Source organism: Scyliorhinus canicula, chromosome 17, assembly GCF_902713615.1.
Source record: "Scyliorhinus canicula chromosome 17, sScyCan1.1, whole genome shotgun sequence".
In the NCBI taxonomy this organism is placed as follows: Eukaryota; Metazoa; Chordata; class Chondrichthyes; order Carcharhiniformes; family Scyliorhinidae; genus Scyliorhinus; species Scyliorhinus canicula.
In genome coordinates this window covers 19,309,567-19,331,899 of record NC_052162.1, presented here as the reverse complement: position 1 = coordinate 19,331,899, position 22,333 = coordinate 19,309,567, and the positions used below count along the sequence as shown (strand labels likewise).

General features: G+C 43.3%; 1 protein-coding gene across 1 annotated transcript; it reads left to right on the top strand.

The window, feature by feature from the left end:
• Positions 1-7: 7 nt before the first annotated feature.
• Positions 8-22,089, top strand: LOC119951884. The gene is made up of 7 exons (XM_038775242.1): positions 8-117; positions 4,206-7,019; positions 7,341-7,488; positions 9,632-9,775; positions 10,613-10,755; positions 11,132-11,177; positions 21,562-22,089. Exons 2-7 carry the CDS (start codon positions 4,338-4,340, stop codon positions 21,684-21,686), a joined length of 3,288 nt encoding a protein of 1,095 aa, XP_038631170.1. The 5' UTR covers positions 8-117; positions 4,206-4,337; the 3' UTR covers positions 21,687-22,089.
• The last annotated feature ends 244 nt before the right edge of the window (positions 22,090-22,333 follow it).

The window sequence follows — 22,333 nt, the reverse complement described above, 5'->3', positions numbered from 1 at the left end:
TGGAGCGGGCTGACGACACGTAGGGGCGGGGCTTCCAGTTTTAAATGGCGGCGGTCCCGGGCGGAGGTAATTCTGCTGGTCTCCGGGTCTGGAGCACAGGCTGCTGCAATCCTGGAGGTTTGTGTTGCTGGATTTTCAGCTCCCTTGGGTGGCAGTTAAATGTCTGCGTCCCAATGGCTGTGAAGGAATCATAGAAACTCTGTAGTGCAGAAGGAGGGTGTTCAGCCCTTCAGATCCACTCCCGTGCCCTATCCCTGTAACCCCACCCAACTGTTGGACACTAAGGGACATTTTAAGGATTGCCAGTCCACCTAACCACGCGTTTTATGCTGGGAGGAAGTTGGAGGAATCCCACGCATTCGCGGGGAGAAACTGTAACCTCCACGCAAACGGTCAACCAAGGTTGCATTTGAACCCGGGTCTCTTGGTGTTGTGGGGCAGCAGTGCTAATCACTGCCAGTGTTATAAGACTTCTGAGCTGCCTAGGGCAATGTTGGCTCAGGTGACCAAAAGTTTGGTCAAAGAACTAGGTTTCAGGGGGGTGTCTCAAGAGGGAGAATGAGGGTTGTGAGCTATTGGGGGGGGGGGGGGGGGGGGTTCCAGGTCTAGGTAGGTGTAGGCACTCTTACCAATAGTGGTGCAGTTGTCATTGGGCAGGCTTTAACTGCCAGAGTGAGCATGTATTTTGGGGATTGTGGTGTTGAAGGTGATTAGAGATAGGGGATGGACAATGTAGCCTGGTTGAGTGTTTTAAAATTGAGGTGTTGCTCATCATAACATTCGATGCTTTTGGGCAAATGCTGGGAAGTGAGATTGGTGTAGATTTTGTGTGGATTTGTTGGTGCAGACTTAATGGGCTGAAGTGCCTCTACAGTATGATTCTCTGACTTGACCAGCATGAAGATCTGTGAGCAATATGACTTGCTGTGAGTGAAGTAATGAGTAGATTATTTTTGTAACAACTTTACAGACTGACTGGTTTTGGGCCCACCAGTAGAGTGTTAAATAGTCCAGTCTAGAAGTAAAGGGCATGATTAAGATTTTCAGCAGTAGATCAATAGAGATGGATGAAGGCAAGGCAATGCTAATTCCTGAGCTCATGAGTAGTTTAAAGTGCAAATCTGGCCTTTTCTGGGTCTCATGGAATCCTACAATGCAGAAGGAAGCCATTTGGCCCATCAAGTCTGCACTGACTCTTCAAAAGAGCACTCTACTTAGGCCCATGCCTCCACTGTACCCCCCATAACCCAGTGACCCCCACCTAAGCTTTTGGACACTTGAGGGGCAATTTTATCATGGCCAATCTGTGCATCTGGGCCTGTGGGAGGAAACCGGAACACCCAGAGGAACCCCACGCAGAGGCTAGAATTGAATCCGGGTAACCATTGTGCTGCTGTGTCTCTTGAGTTTTGGGCTGCTGGATTAGTCACTTTGCTGTGTCATGATAAAAGCTCTTCAATGGGAGAGTGAGAGGAATGACAATTGGGACCAGGAGACAGAAGAGATTGTGACATGCTGACCTTAGTGAGAGAAATACAATTATAGATATGGTCCAGAGTTTGTGTAGCTTTTTAGTATTCTGATGGCTGTCTTTGGCTGAAAACAGCGGAACAAAATTTGTTCCAGTACTTATAGGATGGGTTTGATTTCATTTTAGTTTTTTAAATTGTTGCTAGTTTCCCTTGTTTGCCCTTTGTGGATGAGGAATGTGAGTTTTATCCATTAACCTTGCATTCTGCAGTTTTTATTTTAAATTGGTTTAGTTTTGATTTTAAATGAAGCCTTTTCCCAGGGCCTCCAGTTGTCTACTTTGGTTTCTGAATGCAAATTGGATTTTATAAATTAAGCATTTGGGCCACAAATTTAACTAATGGTTCAGAACTTGGAACAAAGGTTGCCTAATGGAGCTGATTTTATCAGTAGTGCAGAGGCTATCCAGTTAACTTTTGTACTTGATGTGATTAGTTTGACATCTCAATGATTACATTAATCATGACAATTTAGTTACCTCGAGATTGCATTCCACTCCAGTAATTTAATTTGGCAGTGACTGCAGATTATTCCCAATAATCTCTTTCTTGAACAAATTATCTCCAGATGTTTGAAAATCAAATTTTTGAAATCTTAATGCATCAATGAAGAACTAAGAATCGAGAGTATCTGATATGCCCAGTAATTTCACATACTTGGATATACTTTGTTATCTGTCTCCGCAAAGTTTATTTTGTGCTGTCCAATTGCAGGTTGCTGTTTTTAGGGGATTGTCTGACAATAAGAACATAAGAACTAGGAGCAGGAGTAGGCCATCTGGCCCCTCGAGCCTGCTCAGCCATTCAATGAGATCATGGCTGGTCTTTTGTGGACTCCGCTCCACTTTCTGGCCTGAACACCATAACCCAAAACTATCTATCTTTACCTTAAAAACATTTAATGAAGGAGCCTCAACTGCTTCATTGGGCAAGGAATTGCATAGATTCACAATCCTTTGGGTGAAGAAGCTCCTCCTAAACTCAGTCCTAAATCTACTTCCCCTTATTTTGAGGCTATGCCCCCTAGTTCTGCTTTGACCTGCCAGTGGAAACAACCTGCCCGCATCTATCCTATCTATTCACTTGATAAATTCTAAATTCCAACGAGTACAGTCCCAGTCTACTCAACCTCTCCTCGTAATCCAACCCCTTCAGCTCTGGGATTAATCTAGTGAATCTCCTCTGCACACCCTCCAGTGCCAGTACGTCCTTTCTCGGGTAAGGAGACCAAAACTGAACACTACTCCAGGTGTGGCCTCACTAACACCGTATACAATTGCAGCATAACTTCCGTAGTCTTAAACTCCATCCCTCTAGCAATGAAGGACAAAATTCCATTTGCCTCCTTAATCACATGTTGCACCTGTAAACCAACTTTTTGTGACTCATGCACAAGCACACCAGCATGTTTTAATATTTTATAATTTAAAAAATAATCCCTTTTGGTGTTATTCCTACCAAAATGGATAACCTCACCTTTGTCAACATTGTATTCCATCTGCCAGACCCTAGCCCATTCACTTAACCTATCCAAATCCCTCTGTGGTCTGGAATTAAAAAATTGTCAAAACCCATTTGGTTCACTAATGCCCTTTAAAGAATTACTAATTGCTGTCATTGCCTGGTCTGGCCTACATGTGATTTTCGATCCACAGCAATGTGGTTAACTCTTAACTGCCCTCTGAAACGGTGTAGCAAGCAACTTGGGGATGTCAGAGGTAGGTTCTTTACCCAGAGAGTAGTGGGGGCATGGAATGCACTGCCTGTGGAAGTAGTTGAGTCGGAAACGTTAGGGACCTTCAAGCGGCTATTGGATAAGTACATGGATTAGGGTAGAATAATGGAGTGTAGATTAATTTCTTAAGGGCAGCACGGTAGCATTGTGGATAGCACAATTGCTTCACAGCTCCAGGGTCTCGGGTTCGATTTCGACTTGGGTCACTGTCTGTGTGGAGTCTGCACATCCTCCCCGTGTGTGCGTGGGTTTCCTCCGGGTACTCCGGTTTCCTCCCACAGTCCAAAGATGTGCAGGTTGGGTGGATTGGCCATGATAAATTGCCCTTCGTGTCCAAAGTTCTATGATTAACCTAGGACAAAGGTTTGGCGCAACATCGTGGGCCGAAGGGCCTGTTCTGTATTTCTCTATCTATCTCTTGGTTCAAGGCTAGGGATGGGGAAAAAATGCGTGTCCAGCCAATGACTCCTACATCCCATGAATTAATTTTTTTTAAATCCTGTCTTCACTTTCGGTTCCTGTGGCTGTTGCCTCACCTTTAATCCTCCACCTCCATCCCTCTCCTCTACCTGATGGGATGCACTGAGTGACTGGAGGGCCAGTGATGGTACAGATGAATCTGGGGGTTCCAGCATATGGAGTGGTATGCAGATACAAATGATTAGGAAGGCAAATGGAATGTTGGCATCTATAGCAATAGGAATGGAATATAATAATAGGAACATTTTACTATAGCTCTACAGGACCTTGGGAGAGACAACATCTAGAATACTGTACTGTTTTGGACTTTTTTTATTTTGGAAAATGTATGTATTTCATTAGAACCAATTCTGAAAGTTTATTTGACTCATTCCTGGTGTTTAAGGGGTTTATTGTTGCTGATGAGCTGTTTTTTTTTTCTTTCCTTCCCCATGTTGAAAACATCACCTTTGCCTAGACAGCATTCAACAAAGTCTTCATTAGCTGCACCAAAGTGTCGTGCTTCAACTCGTATTTTCACGAAAACCTCAAGTAATGCAATTGCTTCTAAGAGGAATAGTGAAGCACCAGCACAATATAGACGTTTGCTGTTGATGAGAGAAAATCTATGTCGAGGTTGCTCAAAAACTCCACAAACTGAATTGAGGAATCGCACACATCATGCCAATCATTTGGAAGCTTTTGAGGAACAAGTACTAAGTGCACCAAGTGTTTCAAATGTCAAAAACAGACAATTTGGCACAGGGTCCTTCCGTCTAAGTTCTACCCAAAAATTGAATAGAAGGATGGATACCAAATTCAAAATGGTCGCATGCCCAAATGAAAATTCTCTGAATGTAACATACTTGAGTCTGAGTTCTGATGAAAAGAGTACAAGGCAGATTCCTCTAAAAACAAAAGATGTAGATGTGGTGATGGTGAAACAAAACTTGCCCAATGTTTGTGTGTCCAGCGATATATCTGAACATTGTCCATTTCACCTTATGGAGGCTAGTAATGTATCATTATTCAGCAGTTTTGTTGCAGAAGAGTGTCAACATATAGCTATTGAATTAAGTAATAAAAGTAAGGTCTCTCTTCATCCAATTGACACTGTGGCCAATGTTTCCATGATAACTGAGGAACCTGTACCATTTGACTCTTCGTGCTGTTCAGAATTCTCTCCAACAAAATTGCCACTTGGTGGCAGTACTTCAAAGTTGCAAGAAGATGGTTTAAATACCACTTGTCAACTAGTTCTCTCAAAAGCAGAAATCAGAACCAATGACTCTCCTGTTGGTGCTGGAACTCTGCCTTGGTCCCCTGCAAGAAATTTGATCCAGCTAAATGAAACCCTGATACAGGGTGACCTAAATGACCATGAAGATAATGCACCAAAGCATGATGTCTGTTCCAGCAATGTCTTGAGCAAGTTGCCTGATGTATCCAATTGTGAGTTCCCATCTGCAGTAGATTTAATTCAATTGGATGAAATCAAAGTGAGTAGTGCATCAAACACACAATCTTTAGGTGTAAGGAATGAAGCTTCATGTGAAAGTTTCATACCAGTCAAGACTTTGTCTAGTTGCAATGTGTTGCTATTGAAGAGAGACCCACTCGTTGAAAGAAGCATGCTAAGTGATGGCTGCCTAATTTTGCCAATGCACAAAGGCAATTTTGAAAATGAAATTGATGCACCTGTTTTGTTAAATTGCAAGCCATGTCTTGCTACACCTGATTTAATACAGCTGAATGAAACAATGACTGTGAGAGATAACAAAAATGTAACATTTGATTTATCGGGATGTGAAAGCAGTTTTGGAAATGACCTCCAGGCCAGTTACGAGCAAGATGCGGTACAGTTAAATGGTACCATAACTGTGGATAATCGTCAAAATGCAACATTTGAAACCTCAAAATATGAAGATTTGGGAAAAGACTGCAAGGTAACAAACTTGTCCAATTGCAGGCTGTCTCCATCTGTGGGAGACATGCTGCAGTTAAATAGTACGATGGCCATGGATGACCATAAAAATGCAACATTTGATACGCATCATCAATCACATGACAGTAATCGTCATGTTGAAAATGATACAATACCAAAAGTATCTGTCTTGTCCAATTGTGAGCTTCTGCAGTTGAATAGTACCATGACTGTGGATGATAAAAATACCACAATTGATGCAGTGCCATATGAAGGGGCCATGGATGACCATAAAAATGCAACATTTGATGCGCATCCACAATCACATGACAGTAATCGTCATGTTGAAAATGATACAATACCAAAAGTATCTGTCTTGTCCAATTGTGAGCTTCTGCAATTGAATAGTACCATGACTGTGGATGATAAAAATACAACAATTGATGCAGTGCCACATGAAGGTAATCTTGAAAATGATAGTAAAGCGCCTGTCTTCTCCACTGGTGTGCTGCTTTTATCTAGGAGTGACGGAGAGCAATTAAATAGAATTGTAACTGCCAATGACAGCAGTGCTACATTTGATGCATCAAAGTGTGAAGACAGTTTGGAAAATGACCCCAGCAAAATAACTAACCTACCTGATTGCAAACTCTCTCTATCTTCAGGAGGCCTCAATGAAAGCAGACTTGTGAGAAAATGTGCTCTAGATTGTGGATCAAAGTTGGAACAAGTAAAGCAGAGTGCTCTCAAAAGAAATCTGCATTCGAGGGAAATCTCCCAGGACAAAGAACTAAGTATTAGTGAGCATGCAGATTTAGTTGATATGGGGAATTCAGAATGGAATCCACATTGTATGTCTACTCCATGCTTTACAGGGAGACAGTGTTTTCCAGAATATCTACGACTTGACCATTCTTTTCTGGCCTCAGCAACCACACTTCAGGATAGTGTAGGCAATGGAATGGGTGAGTGCCCAGATGAGACTAAAGCTGACTGCAGAAGCTCTAGCACTGATGCCACTGAAACTAAAACCAAACCAAGAAAAGATTCAAATGTACCAAGACCTGTACTCCAAATGAGAACTGAGAATTCCTTAAAACATGTTTCTCGTCTCCCTGAAGTCCGAAGGAATGTGTCTAAAGTGCAAAAATGTGGAGCTAAAATTAACTCTCTACCTCCTCCTGCTCAAACCTGTAAAGTAGGTTCTGCTGCTGCTGTGGGAAGAGAAAGCAAACCTGCAATGCTACAACCTGGTATCTCAAAGTTGCACCTTCCAAAACCTCGCCTGGTTTTGGGTAGGCTGAGCAGTGCAAAAGGGATTGGGCAAAGTACAGTTAATAAACTTCTGCCATGCCGGACTGGAGTCACTAAAGTAAGTTTCACACCTACATTTAAAAAAAAAAATAAACTTGGGAGTAACCAATGGGTAACTTAACATTACCAATCCACCTAGCCTACACATTTTTGGGTTGTAGGTTGTGCAAACTCCACACTTGACAGTGACCCAGAGCCAGGGTCCAACCTGACACCTCGGCAGTAGGTCTTTGTGGCTAACATTGTGTGCAACAGTATAATTGATTGAAGGCTGTTTGGCCTCCTGGGAGCTGGGAGACTGTTTGATTGTTGGACTTGAGGACAGTATCCCTGCATGCTATTGTCAGAATCCTTGATTATAAATTGTGTTCTCTTCCAGATATCTCCCAAAGCAGAATCTAGTCAACCTTTGACTGAAGATCTCTCAAAGATACCTGGAATGAAGAAAAAATCTTCACTGGTATCACCAAAACTTACTGTGCAGGAAACAAAAGCAGACTCCAAACCAGCTGTACTTGTTAACATGGGTAAATACGCTATATTGTGCACATTACCGCACCTTGCTTATAAATTGGGGAAGGATTCTGAAAGAAACATGTGCTCTCCACAAATGCAGGACTAAATGTTTTTTCATTCATGGGAAGTGGGTGTTACTGGCTCAGCCAGCATTTATTGCCCATCATAATTGCCCCTTGAACTGAGTGGCTTGCTCAGAGGGGGTAATCAACTACATTGCTGTGGATCTGGAGCCAAGTGTAGGTAAGGTGAACCAGATGGATTTTTATGACTATCCAGATTTTTACAGATTTCAAATTTCCCCATTTTGAACCTGGAATACATTGTCTATTCCTGGGTCTCTGTATTACTAGTCCAGTGATAATAATGCCCTGCCACTGCCCCATGTCCCTCCTAAATGATCTTTTAGAATGGCATAAAGAGATGACATCTTAATAGATACTTGTAGTGCAACACAGGGAAGAGAGTATATAAACAAATGCTGCAAAATAATGGTCCTTGTTCCAATAACCATGAATCGTGCCGTCACCTAGATACCCAAACAGTTGCTCAATGCTTTGAGCTACTCAGCACAATGGACTAAATCAGTAAAGCGAAGTGCATATTGTTACCAGGCCCTGGGATCTGCTTGGGGACCAATAACATTATGTTTAAAGTCGGCAAAGTTTTGATTTTGAAACTTGAGATCCTTGTTGAGAGAATAAATTTGCAAGATCCCTTTGCTTTGAGCAAAGAAATGAATGTTGCTGTAAAGGTCCAAAAATGAGACCATTTACAATATCTATCTTGCACTCTTCACTCACATGTACCTCATACTTGTGTTAGCAGGCAAACTCTGATCATACACTACAATAAATAGCAATTATAACCAAGGCAGACTCTATTAATTACTCAACTACCAACCCAAATATTTCATAAGCAACCTCATTTGTAGAGAGTCCATCCCTTGGATTTGAATCTGCACTGCAGCCTCTACTTGCAGAATTTCAGCTCTTCAAAAGCTGGTTAGCTTTATCGGTCTGGCACTGCCCCTGGATTTCACAAGGCTCCAAGCTACAAATGGTTCCCAGGGCAGTGTCTGGGCCCTAACCTGTTTCAGGATAGATTCTGTGACCTGCCTCCTCTCCACCAGCTAACAGCATCACTTTTTCCTGGAGCCTGCTAATGGCAACCTCTTTTCAGTATGGTCCTTTTCCCCACAGCAGAACACTTGCCCCAGAAAATGCACAGATAAACTGAAATTTTCTTTATGTCCATGTTCATTTCTTCCAGGGCTCACTGAATGCTTTTTAAATCAATTGTTTCTCAAATCAAAACAATTCAGTGACACCCAGCTAAGTAAGCCCATAACCCCTTAGTCAATATGGCTGCAATCTTTTCAATTCAAGCTGCTTTAAGTGTATTTATCCCACCCATTTTCTACAGTTAAACTTTAACCAAAATTTAAAATTACCTCTGAATTAATAACAGTCTACACCAATCCCTTCCACTGCATTGCAAAGACAAGTTACTTTGGGTATACAAAATGAAACCAGATCTCAAACTGGCTTGCAGTGTAAACTATTTCTCTCCACTGATGCTGCCACATCGGAGTATTTCCAGTGTTATATTTTCTGCAGTATCTATATTATTGGCATTTTGGATTGTTTTTGGTTGAAAATTGTTTTGGGATCTTCATCCCTCTTGCAGCCTCATCCCAGCACAATTTACTTCTGGCAGAGCAGTGTGGGGGACTTTCTGGAGTTGATTGATGTTCTTGTTGCCTGCCTAGCTAAGAAACTTTGGGACTGAACAAAACTAGTTTTACTGGACAGTTAAGGCTCCAGTTCTTTCCATGAGTTGAACTTTGTTAAAGCTAGTCCTTCCAAATCCTCCACTTGGCCATCAATCTTCAGAGCATTAGTTAATTGACTCTGTTATTGGACTTGATATAAAAACTCAGGTTATTGCTCCATAAAATTTACAAGTTTATTATGGCTGTTAGTTTTGATAAGTGAGTAGTCACAATCGTCTGGTTGGCTTCAGTCCCATCCAGGATCTTTGTAGTAATTTTGTTTCCGTACTTCCATTTAGACCAACTTGTATCCAATTTAGTTCAGTTGAAATAATATTGTTTCTACATTTTAAATTTGCCATTTTAACTTATTCATACAGGTATGGGCAGACATCCACAAGTCAATCGAAAAACCAACGAACCTTCTGTTTTGGGCTCCCAAAATATTGCGACTGGCATAAAACGCCCAAGCAGTGCAAAGAAGGTTCTATTATGTCCATCCCCAAAGAGAGCCAAGATTGCTGGTATGGTTAAATCATTACTTCTTCTGTACTGGCTTTGCAGTTTGTCCAGGATTATTTTCAGAAGATTACTGATTGGGGTGAATACCAACTTTAATTTTGCACCCAGATCATGAGTGGATATGTCCTTTGACTCCCAACCTTTTTACACAGCAGTTGAAGTGGAGGTACCATGAAAAGCTATTTTTATTTGGAGTCTGGGGCTTTTCTTGAGTTGTGCATCGTCTGTCTTGAGCTTGTATTGAGTGTTCATATTATTATGTCGAGTGTGCTTGTCTAATGTTAGTTATTACTTTAAATTACAAAAGTCTCGAATGATGCCTGAAGAAACTGGGTACATGCCCATCAAAGGACAACTAGTATTACCAAGGTCTGTGGAAAAATAATGGCATATTCCAAAGCAGCATTGACCCACTGCAATAGAATGAGTAATGAGTAGTTTTCAGGGTATCCTTTTAAGGCTGATTTTTGATAGCCATTTGTTTCCATTGGTGTAAAATATCTGGCTGCAAAATATCTGGCTGCAATGTAAGTGCAGGCTTTTCACCACCTGGGCTACTTGACACAATGTGTTCATTTCCCCAGAGATCAGAGGTCTTGGTTCTTATTTTTTTTGAATAGTTGATTCCCTTTGTAGTGTAATTTTGATGCACGTGTCTTGTATAAGGGTGATGACTACAGCAGATACATTGAAAGGTAATTTAACTTGCATCCTTGTTTTGTGGTTGCTTTTCTGTAGGGTGATGTGGCGATGTGTCCCATGGTGCTTAGTATTTTGAGTATTGCCCTTTTTTGTTGTTCGCTCCTTTCAAATCTATCAAAACCTACTGTATTTTGCAGGAGAAGTGATTGCCAAATTTCAAATAAATACAAAACGGTTACCAGGAAACTGCAAGCAGAAGATGGGAATGAAGGCAAAAAGTCTACTGTTACCAGGAAACTGCAAGCAGAAGATGGGAATGAAGGAACCAAAAGTCAAATTGGTACAAAAATGTCTTTGACCACATGAAACTAAAACTGATGGGAAGAACCCCCCCCCCCCTCCCTTAATTCCCAGTGGATCTGGAGGACTGTCACCTGGTTTTCATGTATACCATTTTTAATCTTGCCCCAACATCCATTTCAACATTGGCCTCTGAGTGAATAAACCAAACTCGATTGGCTGAGGCCTAGTTTATTTGGGTAGCATTTGGGATTTCTCAATCCAGCAGAGGCCTTTTCTTTTTCCAGAAAATGCCTGCTTGCTGTTGGCTGGCCATTATCCTGGATAACATCTCTACCACAATTTGGTATTTTATTTGCATTGTAATAATTTGGTGTTGCATATGCACTCTACATTAGAATGTTCTGTCTTTGCAGAATGAAGCCAAGGAATCCACATGTAAATCTGAAGATAACCATCTGGGTAAGTTTTTGTTTTTAATTTCTCATCAACATTCCTTCAAACAACCTCCCCAATTAAATGTATTTTTTTTTTATTTTGCTTTCCTCGGCACAATGTTCATCCATCAGGTAAATATATATCAATATCCATCAACTGCTGTAAAGGAGCATTTTGTCTGTTGTGCAAAATATTTGGATAGTGTTTCTGTCAATTATTGAATCGGCCAGGTGTGTGTCAGACATTGAAATGTTCATTGAATGGTCTAGCTAAAGAAGCAGATGCATCTTTGTTCACACACCCTTGAAGTGCCACAAAAACTTAGTAGTTAGCAGGAGGTGTTTCATAGAAAAATGCTTTTAATGTTCCTTTTTGGGATCAATCACAGCCCATTCTAGCCATGTACATCTGTTCGTTTTATGTCAAGCAGCTGTGATGTTTTGGGATTTTGAAGCTTTATTTGCTTCATTTATGATCACTTTGCCCATGTTGAACTGGCACTTGGCAAGACAGGTAAGGTGCCTGTTGCATTAAAATCTAAGAACTAAACTAGCAGTGCAGCAAGAGCTTTTCTAGGCAATAATTTAAACAAGGTAATCATGGAACCTTACATGTGTGATGCAGAAAGAGGCCATTTGGCCCATTATCTGCACTGATCAAACACAAGAGAAAATAAACTTTCCAGAACTGGTCTGAGGCTTGCAGGTTACAGCACGTCAGGTGTGGACCCAGGTACGTTGTAAATGGGTTGGGTGTTTCAGCCACTAACTTGGGCAGTGAATTCCAGGTGCCCTCCCACCCTTCTGACTCCTCTAATCCTCCCACCGATCACCTCCAAACAACACCCCCTGGTAATTGATCCCTCAGCTAGGGAAAACCAGTTTTTCCTGTTTAGACCACTCGTAATTTTATACAACTCAATTAGGTCATCCCTTAGTTGCCTCTTTTAAAGGAAAACAACCCTAGCACATCCAATCTTCATAACTACAATTTTCAATCTGTGGTAATATGCTTAAATCTCCTTCGCGCTCTCCAGTCCAGACCTGTTGCTGTAATCTGGTGACCAGAATTGTACACCAATTTCCAGCTGTGGGCTAACCAGCATGTAATACAATTCTACCTCCTCTCCAATAAAGGAAAGCATTCCATATGCTTTCTTGGCCACCTTTTGTCCACTAGTTGTTTCTGCCCATCAAGGATATGGGATGTGCACTCCTCCTGTTTGAGGATTCCCTTGTTTTGTTTGCCCTCCCCAAGTGTTTTACCTTATTAACCAAATCATTCTGGAGTCAACAGCTATCATAACCCAGAATCTCCACTACTATACAGTTATCTGTAAATTTCCCAATCATTCTTCTTGTATTTAAATATAAATCCGTATTGTATTACAAAAAACAGCAAGGGCTCCAACACAGTCTTGCGGAACACATGGGAAGCCATTTTCCACTTGTAAAAAGAGTGTTAACTATTACCCTTTGTTTCCTGTCACTGAGCCAATTCTGGGTTGGCTCTTCCCCTGTAGCCCATGAGATCTCACTTTCCTGGCCAGTCTGCCATGTGGGACCTTGTCAAATGCCTTTTTGAAATCCATGAAGATGGCACCCTCTGCACTACTACCTTCAATTCTCCTTGATACCACAAATTCTAAGTTAGTAAGACATTCCAGTCCCCATGGTGGAGGATATAATGGGGCAGGGCTGTTGACCTGATTTGGGGTTTTCTCTGGATGCAAATTGAACTTGGGAGAAGAGCAAATGCTTTTCTGATTCTTTGCCGTTGTGGGGGGGGGGGTTGCTGTATTGTGTGGCGACCTCCTACTTTAGGTATGTGGGGGTGCAGGTAGCTCATGATTGGTTCATAAATTTAACTTTGGGAGCCTGGTGGGTAAGCTCAAGGCAGACTTTTTTTAGAAAATATTTTATTGAGGCATCTATCATTTTAACACTAAACAGACTGATCCAACACATGTAAAAACCCCACAATAACACGCTCTCCCCAGCCATAAACCCTAACTGCCCATACATTAAATTCCCTGCCCTTAATTGTCACCTGCATGTCTCTTTTTTCCCCTCCCTCCTGCGCATGCCTTTTTTTTTTTTCCCCTCCCCCAACCTGGTGCTGACTGTCAATTTTCCTTGAAGTCTATAAACAGCTACCACCTCAGAGCGAACCCCTTAAGGTGAACTTAATTTTCTCTAGCCCCCAAGCCCCTGACTTTGGAGGCTGAGCCCCCCCCCCCCCCCAGCTCCTGGATAGTCGCCCTCCTTACAGGACGTCTGACATGATATCTGAAAATCCCTGCCAGCATCCCTTCTGCCTTGGGCAATGCAAAACATATGTACATGATTTGCAGGACTTGTCCCACGTGGCCTCCACCTCCTCAAAAACCTACTCATCTGGGCCAGTCAAATGAGTCCTGTGGACCACCTTGAACTGGATCAGGCCAAGTCTGACACACTTATGAGGATGCATTGACTCTCCTCGGGGCCTTCTCTCATAACCTGACTTTCAACTCTCCTCCCAGCTCCCACTTCCTCTTCACCTCTCCTTTTCCCCACCTCTCCTTCCCACTCCCATGAATTCCTTTTATATTTCCAAGACCCCTGTTTTAGGCAACACCTTATCCTGTATTATGGGTCCTAGCTACACTTGTCTTTTTATGGAGTATGTGGAACATTCCTTGTTCCAGGCCCACTTGATGACTATTTTGGTGCTGCTACATGCTCTCATCCAGACCTGGAAACATTCATCAACTTTGCTTCCAGTTTCCACTCCTCCATCACTTTCACCTGGTCCATCTCGGACACTTCCTTCCCTTCCTTGATCTTTCTGTCTCCATTTCTGGCAATAAACTATCCACTACAAGCCCACGTGACTCTTACAGCTATCTGGGCTACAGTTCTTCGCACCCTACAGCATGTAAGGACTCCATCCCTTTCAACTTCTTCACCTCCATCGCATTTGTTCTGAAGGTGCCAATTTCCGAAATGGTGCCTTGAAAGTGTTCCTCCTTCCTCAACCATGATTTCCCACCTACAGTTGTTGACAGGGCCCTCAACAGTGTGCAACCCATCTCCTGTGCTGCTACCCTCACCCCCTCCTTCCCAGAACAAAGATAGTCCCCCTCATTCTCACATTTCATCCCACCAGCCTCAGTATTGTTGCTCGTTCTGGGTGAGTGTGCTTAACACTCAATTTGGCTCTGTTTCGTTCCTTAGCTCTAGAGTCGCCAGGTATCGTTAAGATAACGCTTCAAGTTCAAAGCAATAAATCCATACACCAGTTAGTAAGTTCAAACAAGACACGTTTATTATATTACAGTAATCTACTAATCATGCGTATAAAACTATAAAACTAGGCTAATCCTACCACTAATAGGCCAAATACTTATCTGGATAAGGGGACTGCCGGATCAGGGAACAACGGCCTCTAGCTTTGTCCTGGGTCTGCAGGCTTCCAGTAGTTATGGACTAAAGGGGGTCAGGAGTGTCTACTCTCGTAGCGTGCGTTGTGACACTTACTTGTTGGTGGCTGCTGTCCAGCCCCCCCACCCACCTCAAGGTTCTTCTGCTGCAACGGTGTTCTGCTGGGAGGGCTGGCTGGTCAAGGAGAGGCTGGCAGAGAGAGAGAGCTGGGGTCGGGGTCTCTGTCTTATACTCCTCTCTCGGGGTCTGGGTGGACCCTCTATTCACTCTCAATCGATTGGGTCTCTTCCCAATCGATTGATTTGAATTCCCCAATAACGGGGCAGTTCCTCGATCCCTGGGCGGTTCTTGGGACTTATTGTTTTGGACTTCTTTTGGTGCCGAAAAGTCTGGCCTTCCATTTAATGTATCGATTTGTGTTAACTTGTTTTCTTTCACAGTGCTGCCTGGTTTCTGCAGTAGCTAGAATACACAAGTGCTTTGCAAGCTGCTTGCTTTTGCAACATGTCCATTTTCCCTGCATTCCTTGCAATCTTCCATTTTGTGTTGGGCAGTGGTCATCCAAGGTGGCTACAGTATGCAAAGCCTAATCCTCTGCCACCAGCAAACACATCTTCCCTTCACTCCCTCTGTCAGCATTCCGCAGAGACCATTCTCTCCCAAGATAATCTAGTCCACTTTCCACCATACCCAGTACCTCTCCCATCACCCATGGCACCTTCCCATGCAATCGCAGAAGATGTAACACCTGCCCCTTTACCTCTTCCACGCTTGACATCCCAGGCCCAAAACACTCATTCAAGGTTAAGCAGTGTTTCACTTGCATCTCCAATTTGGTCGACCTGCATTTGCTGCTCCCAATGAGGTCTCCTCTTTTCTGAGAGACCAAACACAGACTGGGTGATTGCTTTGCTGAGCATCTTCTTCTGTCTGTGCACATTCAGGACCCTGACCTTCCCATTGCTTGCCATTTTAATAAAAGACCCTGCTCCCATGCCCACATGTCTGTCGTTGGTCTGCTGCAATGTTCCAGTGAAGCTCAACACAAACTGGAGGAACAACATCTAATCTTCCGGTTAGGCACGCTACAGCTTTCCAGCCTGAACATCAAATTCAACAACTTCAGATGATTAGCTCTACTCCTCCTCGACCCATTTATTTGTTTTAATTTCATCATCGTCGCTGCCGCTGCTACTCTCCCGGCCATATAAAACCTGAGATTGCCGCATTCAACTTCCTAAAATGTGCCTTGGGGATGAAGATTGGAAGACACTAACAGCAACTTGGGAGGACTGTAATTTTACAGTCTGTACCCTCCTGACAGTGGGAGCATGTCCCACCTATGGAAGTCTTTCATTTGCTCAATCAGGATCGCAAAAGCCTCACTCTTTCCCATATCCAATTTGTAACCTGAGAACAGACCAAATTCCTCCAGTATCCCCAAATTCCTGAAATGCCCCCCAACGGATCTCTTGTAGAAAGGAGCAAATCATCCACATAGAGAAAGATCCTATGTTCCAGCCCCCTCTCTCTATCCCCTGCCAAATGTTCAGCGCCATTGCCAAAGGCTCTATGGCCAGGGCAAACAGTAATGGGGAGAGTGGACACCCCTGTCGCAGACTAAAATATTCTAATTGAACCTGGTTTGTCCTTTCATTCACCACGGGTGCCTGATAGAACAACAATCCACGAATCCCTACCCAAACCTTCCCAGAACACCCCAAGTACTTCACTCCACTCTATCAAAGGCCTTTTCTGCATCCATGACCACCATCACTCGACCTCTCGCCCATCTGCAGGCATCGTTATTACTTTTAGGAGCCACCTAATGTTGCACATCGTCCCTTAATAAATCCCATCTAGTCCACTCTTATTGCCCCCAGAACAATCCTCTATGCATGTGGCCAAGATCTTTGCCAGCAATTTCACATCTACATTTAACAGAGATTGGCCTATATGAGCCACAGCTCTCCAGATCCTTATCCCGCTTCAAAATAAGGGAAATTGATGTCTGCAACATTAGGAGAGCGCTCCCAGCTTCCATGACTCCTTAAATGCCTTTACCAGGAGTGGCCCCAAAAGCCCAAAATATATTTTGGAAAACTCAACCGGGTATCCATCTAGTCCCAGGGTTTTGCCCGATTGCATCGCCTCCAACCCGTCTATGACCTCCACAAGCCCAATTGGGGTCTCAACTCGTCTATCCTCGGGAACTCCAGCCCTCCCAGAAATTGCTTCATACCCTCCTCCCCAGCTGAGGGTTCCAATTTGTACAATTTACAAATTTACTGTAAAACTCCCAAAACACATTTTACCCCTGCCAGATCCAAAACTACCCTCCTCCCCTAGATCTCTTTCTTTCCCAATCTCTTGCAGCCTCCTGCTTCCTTGGCTGGTGCATCCTTTTCCCCCATATTCGCACACTGCCCCCTTCATCCTCCTTGGCTATGAACAGGATCCCAAATTCCAGCTGCAGTCTCTGACATTCGTTCAAAAGCCTGTCATATGGAGACTCTGTATACCTCCTGTCCACCTGTAAAACTTTATGTACTGATCTGTTCATCGCCTGCTCAGCCTGTCCATCGCCTGCCCACCCTTGCCACAGATGCTAACATTCCAGACCTAGGACTCAACCGGTCCAGCCTTGGATCCAGGACTGTTGAAATCTTCCCCCATAATCAGTCGATGTAAATCTAGGTCTGGGATTTTCCCCAGTACCTGTCTGTCAAACTCAATGTCATCCCAGTTCGGGGCATATATATTTACCAATACCACGGCCATTCCCCCCAGCTTCCCGCTAACCATAACATCTATCCCGCCCCTGGTCCGCTTCTATATTTTCCACAAATGCCACCCGCTTATTAAGCTCGAGGCAGACTAAAAGGTGGGATAGTCTGCCTGTTATTGGCTGGCTGGGTTCAATCAATAAGATAAATATTTTACCAGTTTCTATTTTTATTCCAATGCCTGCCAGTTTGTTTTTTTTGCCAAAGATGTTTTTTCAGGGATTGGAGTGGTTGACCCTGCATGACTTTTCTGGGGTTGTGGGGGTGGTTTGTAATTTTAACGGCAATAATTTAAAAAATATACGGTATTATTAACTACTCTAAATAAATGTAACTGACTATCTATTACTCTTTCCCCTACCCAAACCCATATGTTCAAACAACAAGACGGTTTGTTGCACTCTTCAACTTCCAGTTGTCTTTCTGGAGTTGAAGCTTTCATTTTGGTGCTTGATGGTTTTCTCTGGCAAAGTTCTTTACTTTCTCTGTAGATTTGTGATTAGTAGTTCAAGCTTACAGCAAAGATGTGCCAGGCATTCACTGGTTTTTGAACAAGAAAGCAGTTCAGGAGCGTGAGCGAGAAGACTATCCCTTTCACTTACAAGGTGTAAACACTACTGCCCATTTCTGAGGGGGTTGCCCTGAGAGCCCTCAAAATCGATTCTGGACCCCATGAAGTTGCATGGCTTCAGGTTAAACATGGGCAAGGAAACCTCTTGCTGATTACCATGTACTAGCTGATTAATTAGTACTCTACGTTGTGCACCACTTGGAGGAAGGACTGACTGTGATAGTGCAGAATATACTCTGGGTGGGAGACCTCAATGTGCATCACCAAGAGTGACTCTGAAGTACCACCACAGACCAAGCTGGCTGGATCCTAAAGGACATAACTGCCAGACTGGGACTGCAGCAGGTGGTGAGGGAACCAACGAGTGAAAAACATACTTAGCCTCATCCTCACCAACTTGAGACTGGGCATCCATGAGGTGCTGTGGGCCAGCAGCAGAATTGTATTCAACCACAATCTGCAACCTCATGGCCCAGCATATCTCTTTCTCCACCAGCACACATGCACACGCGTGTGCAGGAGGCCCCTAGCCCAGCTACAACACTGGCATCAACCTGATGTGGAAAATTGCCCAGGTGTGTCCTCTACATAAGAAACAGGACAAATCCAACCCTGCCAATTACCACCCTCAGTCAACTTTCCATCAGCAAAGTGATGGAAGGAGTCATCAACAGTTATATTGAGCAGCATTTACTCAGCAATAACCTGATCAGACGCTCAGTTTGGGTTCTGAGGGGGTCACTTAGCTCCTGACCTCATTACAGCCTTGGCTCAAACATGGACAAAAGAGCAATGCCAGGGGTGAGGTAAGTGACTGCCCATGACATCAAAGCAGCATTTGAACGAGTATGGCATCAAGGAGCCCTAGCTAAACTGGAGTCAATGGGAATAGAGGGGAAAACTCTCTGCTGGTTGGAGTCATACCTGGAAGATGGTTCTAGTGGTTGGGGATCAATCATTTCAGCTCCAGGGCATCACTGCAGGAGTTTCTGTATGTTGGGCCCAGGACACTACCATCAGCTGCTTCATAAATTGCCTCCCTTGCATGTCAAATGTTTGCAGATGACTGCACAACACCCATGTTCAGCACCATTTGCAACAACTCTGATAATGAAGCAGTCAAAATGTTCAAATGCAGCAAGACCTGGATGACAACCAGGCTTCAGGTGAAGCGGCAAGTTACACAACAGGCAGTGACTATTTCCTACAAGATCTAGCCACTGCCCCATGACATTCAGTGGCATTACCATCACTGAATCCCCCCCACAATTGACATCTGGGGGGGTGGGGGGGGGGGATCATTGATCAGAAACTGTGCACTTGCCATGTTAATACTGTGGTTACCAGGGCAGGTCAAAAGCTAGGAATCCTACGGTGAATAACTCTCCACTTGACACCCCCCACTGCCTGCCCACTATCTGCAAGGCACAATCGGGAGTATAATGGAATACTCTCCACTTGCCTGCATGAGTGCAGCTCTCACAACCCTTGAAGCTCAACACCACCCAGGACAAAGCAGCCTGCTTGATTGCTCCCCCTTCCACAAACATTCAAACCCTCCACCATTGAACAGTGGTAGCCCTGTACCATCTACAAGATGTACTGCAATAACTCACCAAGGTTCCTTGGACAGCACCTTCCAAACCCATGACCTGTACCATCTAGAAGGACGAGAGGAGCTGATGCCTGGGAACCCTACCACCTGGAGGTCTCCCTCCAAGTCACTCACCACCCTGACTTGGAAATATATTACTGTACCTTGACTGTCACTTGAGTTCCAACAACCTGGAACTGTCTACACCTCAGGAACTGCAGTGGTAAGAAGACAACTCACCAGCACCTTTTAAAACATTTTTTTTTTTGAAGGGTAAGTAAGGATGGGCAAATAAATGCTGGCCAAACCAGTGACAACCACATTTCCTAAATGAAATTTTTTTAAATGGGCGTCTGGCAGGACTCTGCCCTGGCCAACCCATGGGTTGCCAGTTAGCCATCCGAACAGACGTCTGCCAAAACCGGTTCCTGAGATTCACTTGGTGCTGACAAGTCTTCTCTCCAAAACAAACCTTGGAACAGCCCTGACAAGTGGGCTGCTTCAGCTTGAGTCTCTGCTTAAGGCACATTCTGAATACTAAAAATGGAAGCAACAGAAACTCTCTTGGTATTTACCTGCCAATATTTTTCGTCCTCTGCTTTCTTAACTTCCATTTTTACTTCACATATTCAACAAGGCTTTCTACAACATTAAACCTGTGACTGCCAAATACAGTCTATTGGCCTGACTGCTTCTGGATAACTGAAGGTGGATTTGGCAGTGCAACCCTTTATTTTTATGGGACCACTACCTGTAGAATCTTGCCTTTGAATGCCACCCCACCACTTTTTTTTTGTAAAATTGTATTCCCCAAGTTAGAACTGTTACTCCTGTTTTATCTTGTCTTTTTCAACTGATGCTAAATCTAACTCTAATATGGTCACTATCTCCAAAATGGTTCCCCCACTGATACTTCATCCACTTGCCCAGCTTCACTTTCCTAAAACTAAATTGAGAATTGTGCCCCCTCCTGTTGGGCTGGTTTAATGCTAGCTAAAAACAATCCTCTTGAATGCAGTGCAGAAATTCACACTGTTTGGATGCCAATTGATATTGGGAATATTGAAATTCTCAATGATATGTGGCTCTAAGATCGGGCTCATCAGCCATGCAAGCCCTTATGACCAGTAACAGTTTCTTGGGTATCGTACGAGTTAGTGAAGATTGTTTTTTGCTCTGAATCTGAGTATGTAATTGCTCTTCTAACTTGCATTATTTGGGGGTCGAAAGTACACGCTTAGCAGTGTGACTGCCCCATTAATATTTCTGAGCGCAACCCACATGGCTGAATTTGATGATTCATCCCTAAACTAATTAATTATTTTGCCTTGCATTTACATGATACTGTTTAACACTCTGTACTGCTTATAGCTTTCAGTCACCCACTAATTCTCCACCTCCTGTTCCCAGCTCTGAATGCTGCTTCCCAACATCCATTCTCTCTTCCCCCCCCCCCCCCCCCCCAGCCAATCTAGTTTCAGCAGTTATCCCATATTGTGGTCTACAGCTCATTGCCTAACCCTGAAGAACGACATTACTATTTAATCTTATTGTGTAGGATTATATTCATTGGAGTTTAGAACACTATTGTGGGGGGGTGGGATTTGTGTTTCTGATGGTGGGTAAAGTCCAGAACGAGGGGTCATAGTTTGATCAGGTGTAAACCTTTCCAGACGGAGGTGAGGAGGAATTTCTTTACCCAGAGTGTGGTGAATTTGTGGAATTCACTACCACAAAGTAGTTGATACCAAAACATTGTGTAATTCTAAGAAGGAATTGGATATAGCTCTTGGGGATAGGGGAGTGGGGGAGAAAGGTGAGTTCAGGGTATTGAACTTGATGATCAGCCATGATTATAATGAATGGCGGAGCAGGTTCCAGGCCGAATGGCCTCCTGCTTCTATTTTCTGTTTCTATTGTATGGAACTGTATCCAGCCTGCTAATCACGATTTGTACTATTGGAGTTAATGAGAGAAGAAATAACAAGCTGTAGTGATATGGCCTGAAAAGTGTTTCTTTTTTGGGTTTCAGCCATGCTTCAGAGAAGAAACAAAGAGTTGGAGGAGAAAATTGTCATGATGGAACTGAAAAATGCTGCTCTAGAACTGCAAATTGCTGCTCTTCAGCGGGGGAAAGAGAATTTCGAATCTTCCTGATGAAGGATCCAGCATTAGAATGGGTGCCTGGGTGGAAGGTGGCTAGACCACTAGATGCAAATCTGGAGTCTTTTAATACCCTTAAATATTTGCCTCATATTTATATTGACCCAAATGTGCATTGTGGGCAGATTTCCTGAATTGTCAAACTTTATAATTGGGTTGTGACCCTAGGGTTGCTGATTTTCAATCCTGCAGTGTGAATTTTCTATGGTCAGTCAACCTTATTTTTGTCTGGTAATTGTGTTTGTCCATTAAATATTTCTATAAAAAAAATTATTTTGCAACTTACAGCTGCCTCAAGCTTCATATTGCACTAATCTTTGACTGACTTGCTTGATGTTGTACATGTCTGCATCGAATTTTTATAAAAGATAAAAACAAATAAAGTTTATCAACACCATTTTGTGGTGATGCTGCATTATTTGACACTTCTGGCCATGGTTTTTTGTCAATGAGTCTCTTTCTCTTTCTTTCCCCCCACCCCCCATTGTTTTGGACATTCCTCCAAATTGAGGATGACTAGTGCAGTAATTTTCAAGTGGGGGTTGCAACCCACAGGTTGTCAAAAGTCACAAAAAATGATGACCCCCCCCCCCCCCCCCCCCCAAGACCACCTGACACTTTGTTTCTGTTTTCTCTCAGTA

Excerpts from the sequence above, each read along its gene's own strand:
- LOC119951884 (XM_038775242.1), top strand. The coding sequence starts at position 4,338 with ATGAGAGAAAATCTATGTCGAGGTTGCTCAAAAACTCCACAAACTGAA. Across the intron at positions 7,020-7,340 it reads GCCGGACTGGAGTCACTAAA|ATATCTCCCAAAGCAGAATC; the intron begins GTAAGTTTCACA and ends GTTCTCTTCCAG. Across the intron at positions 7,489-9,631 it reads AGCTGTACTTGTTAACATGG|GTATGGGCAGACATCCACAA; the intron begins GTAAATACGCTA and ends TTATTCATACAG.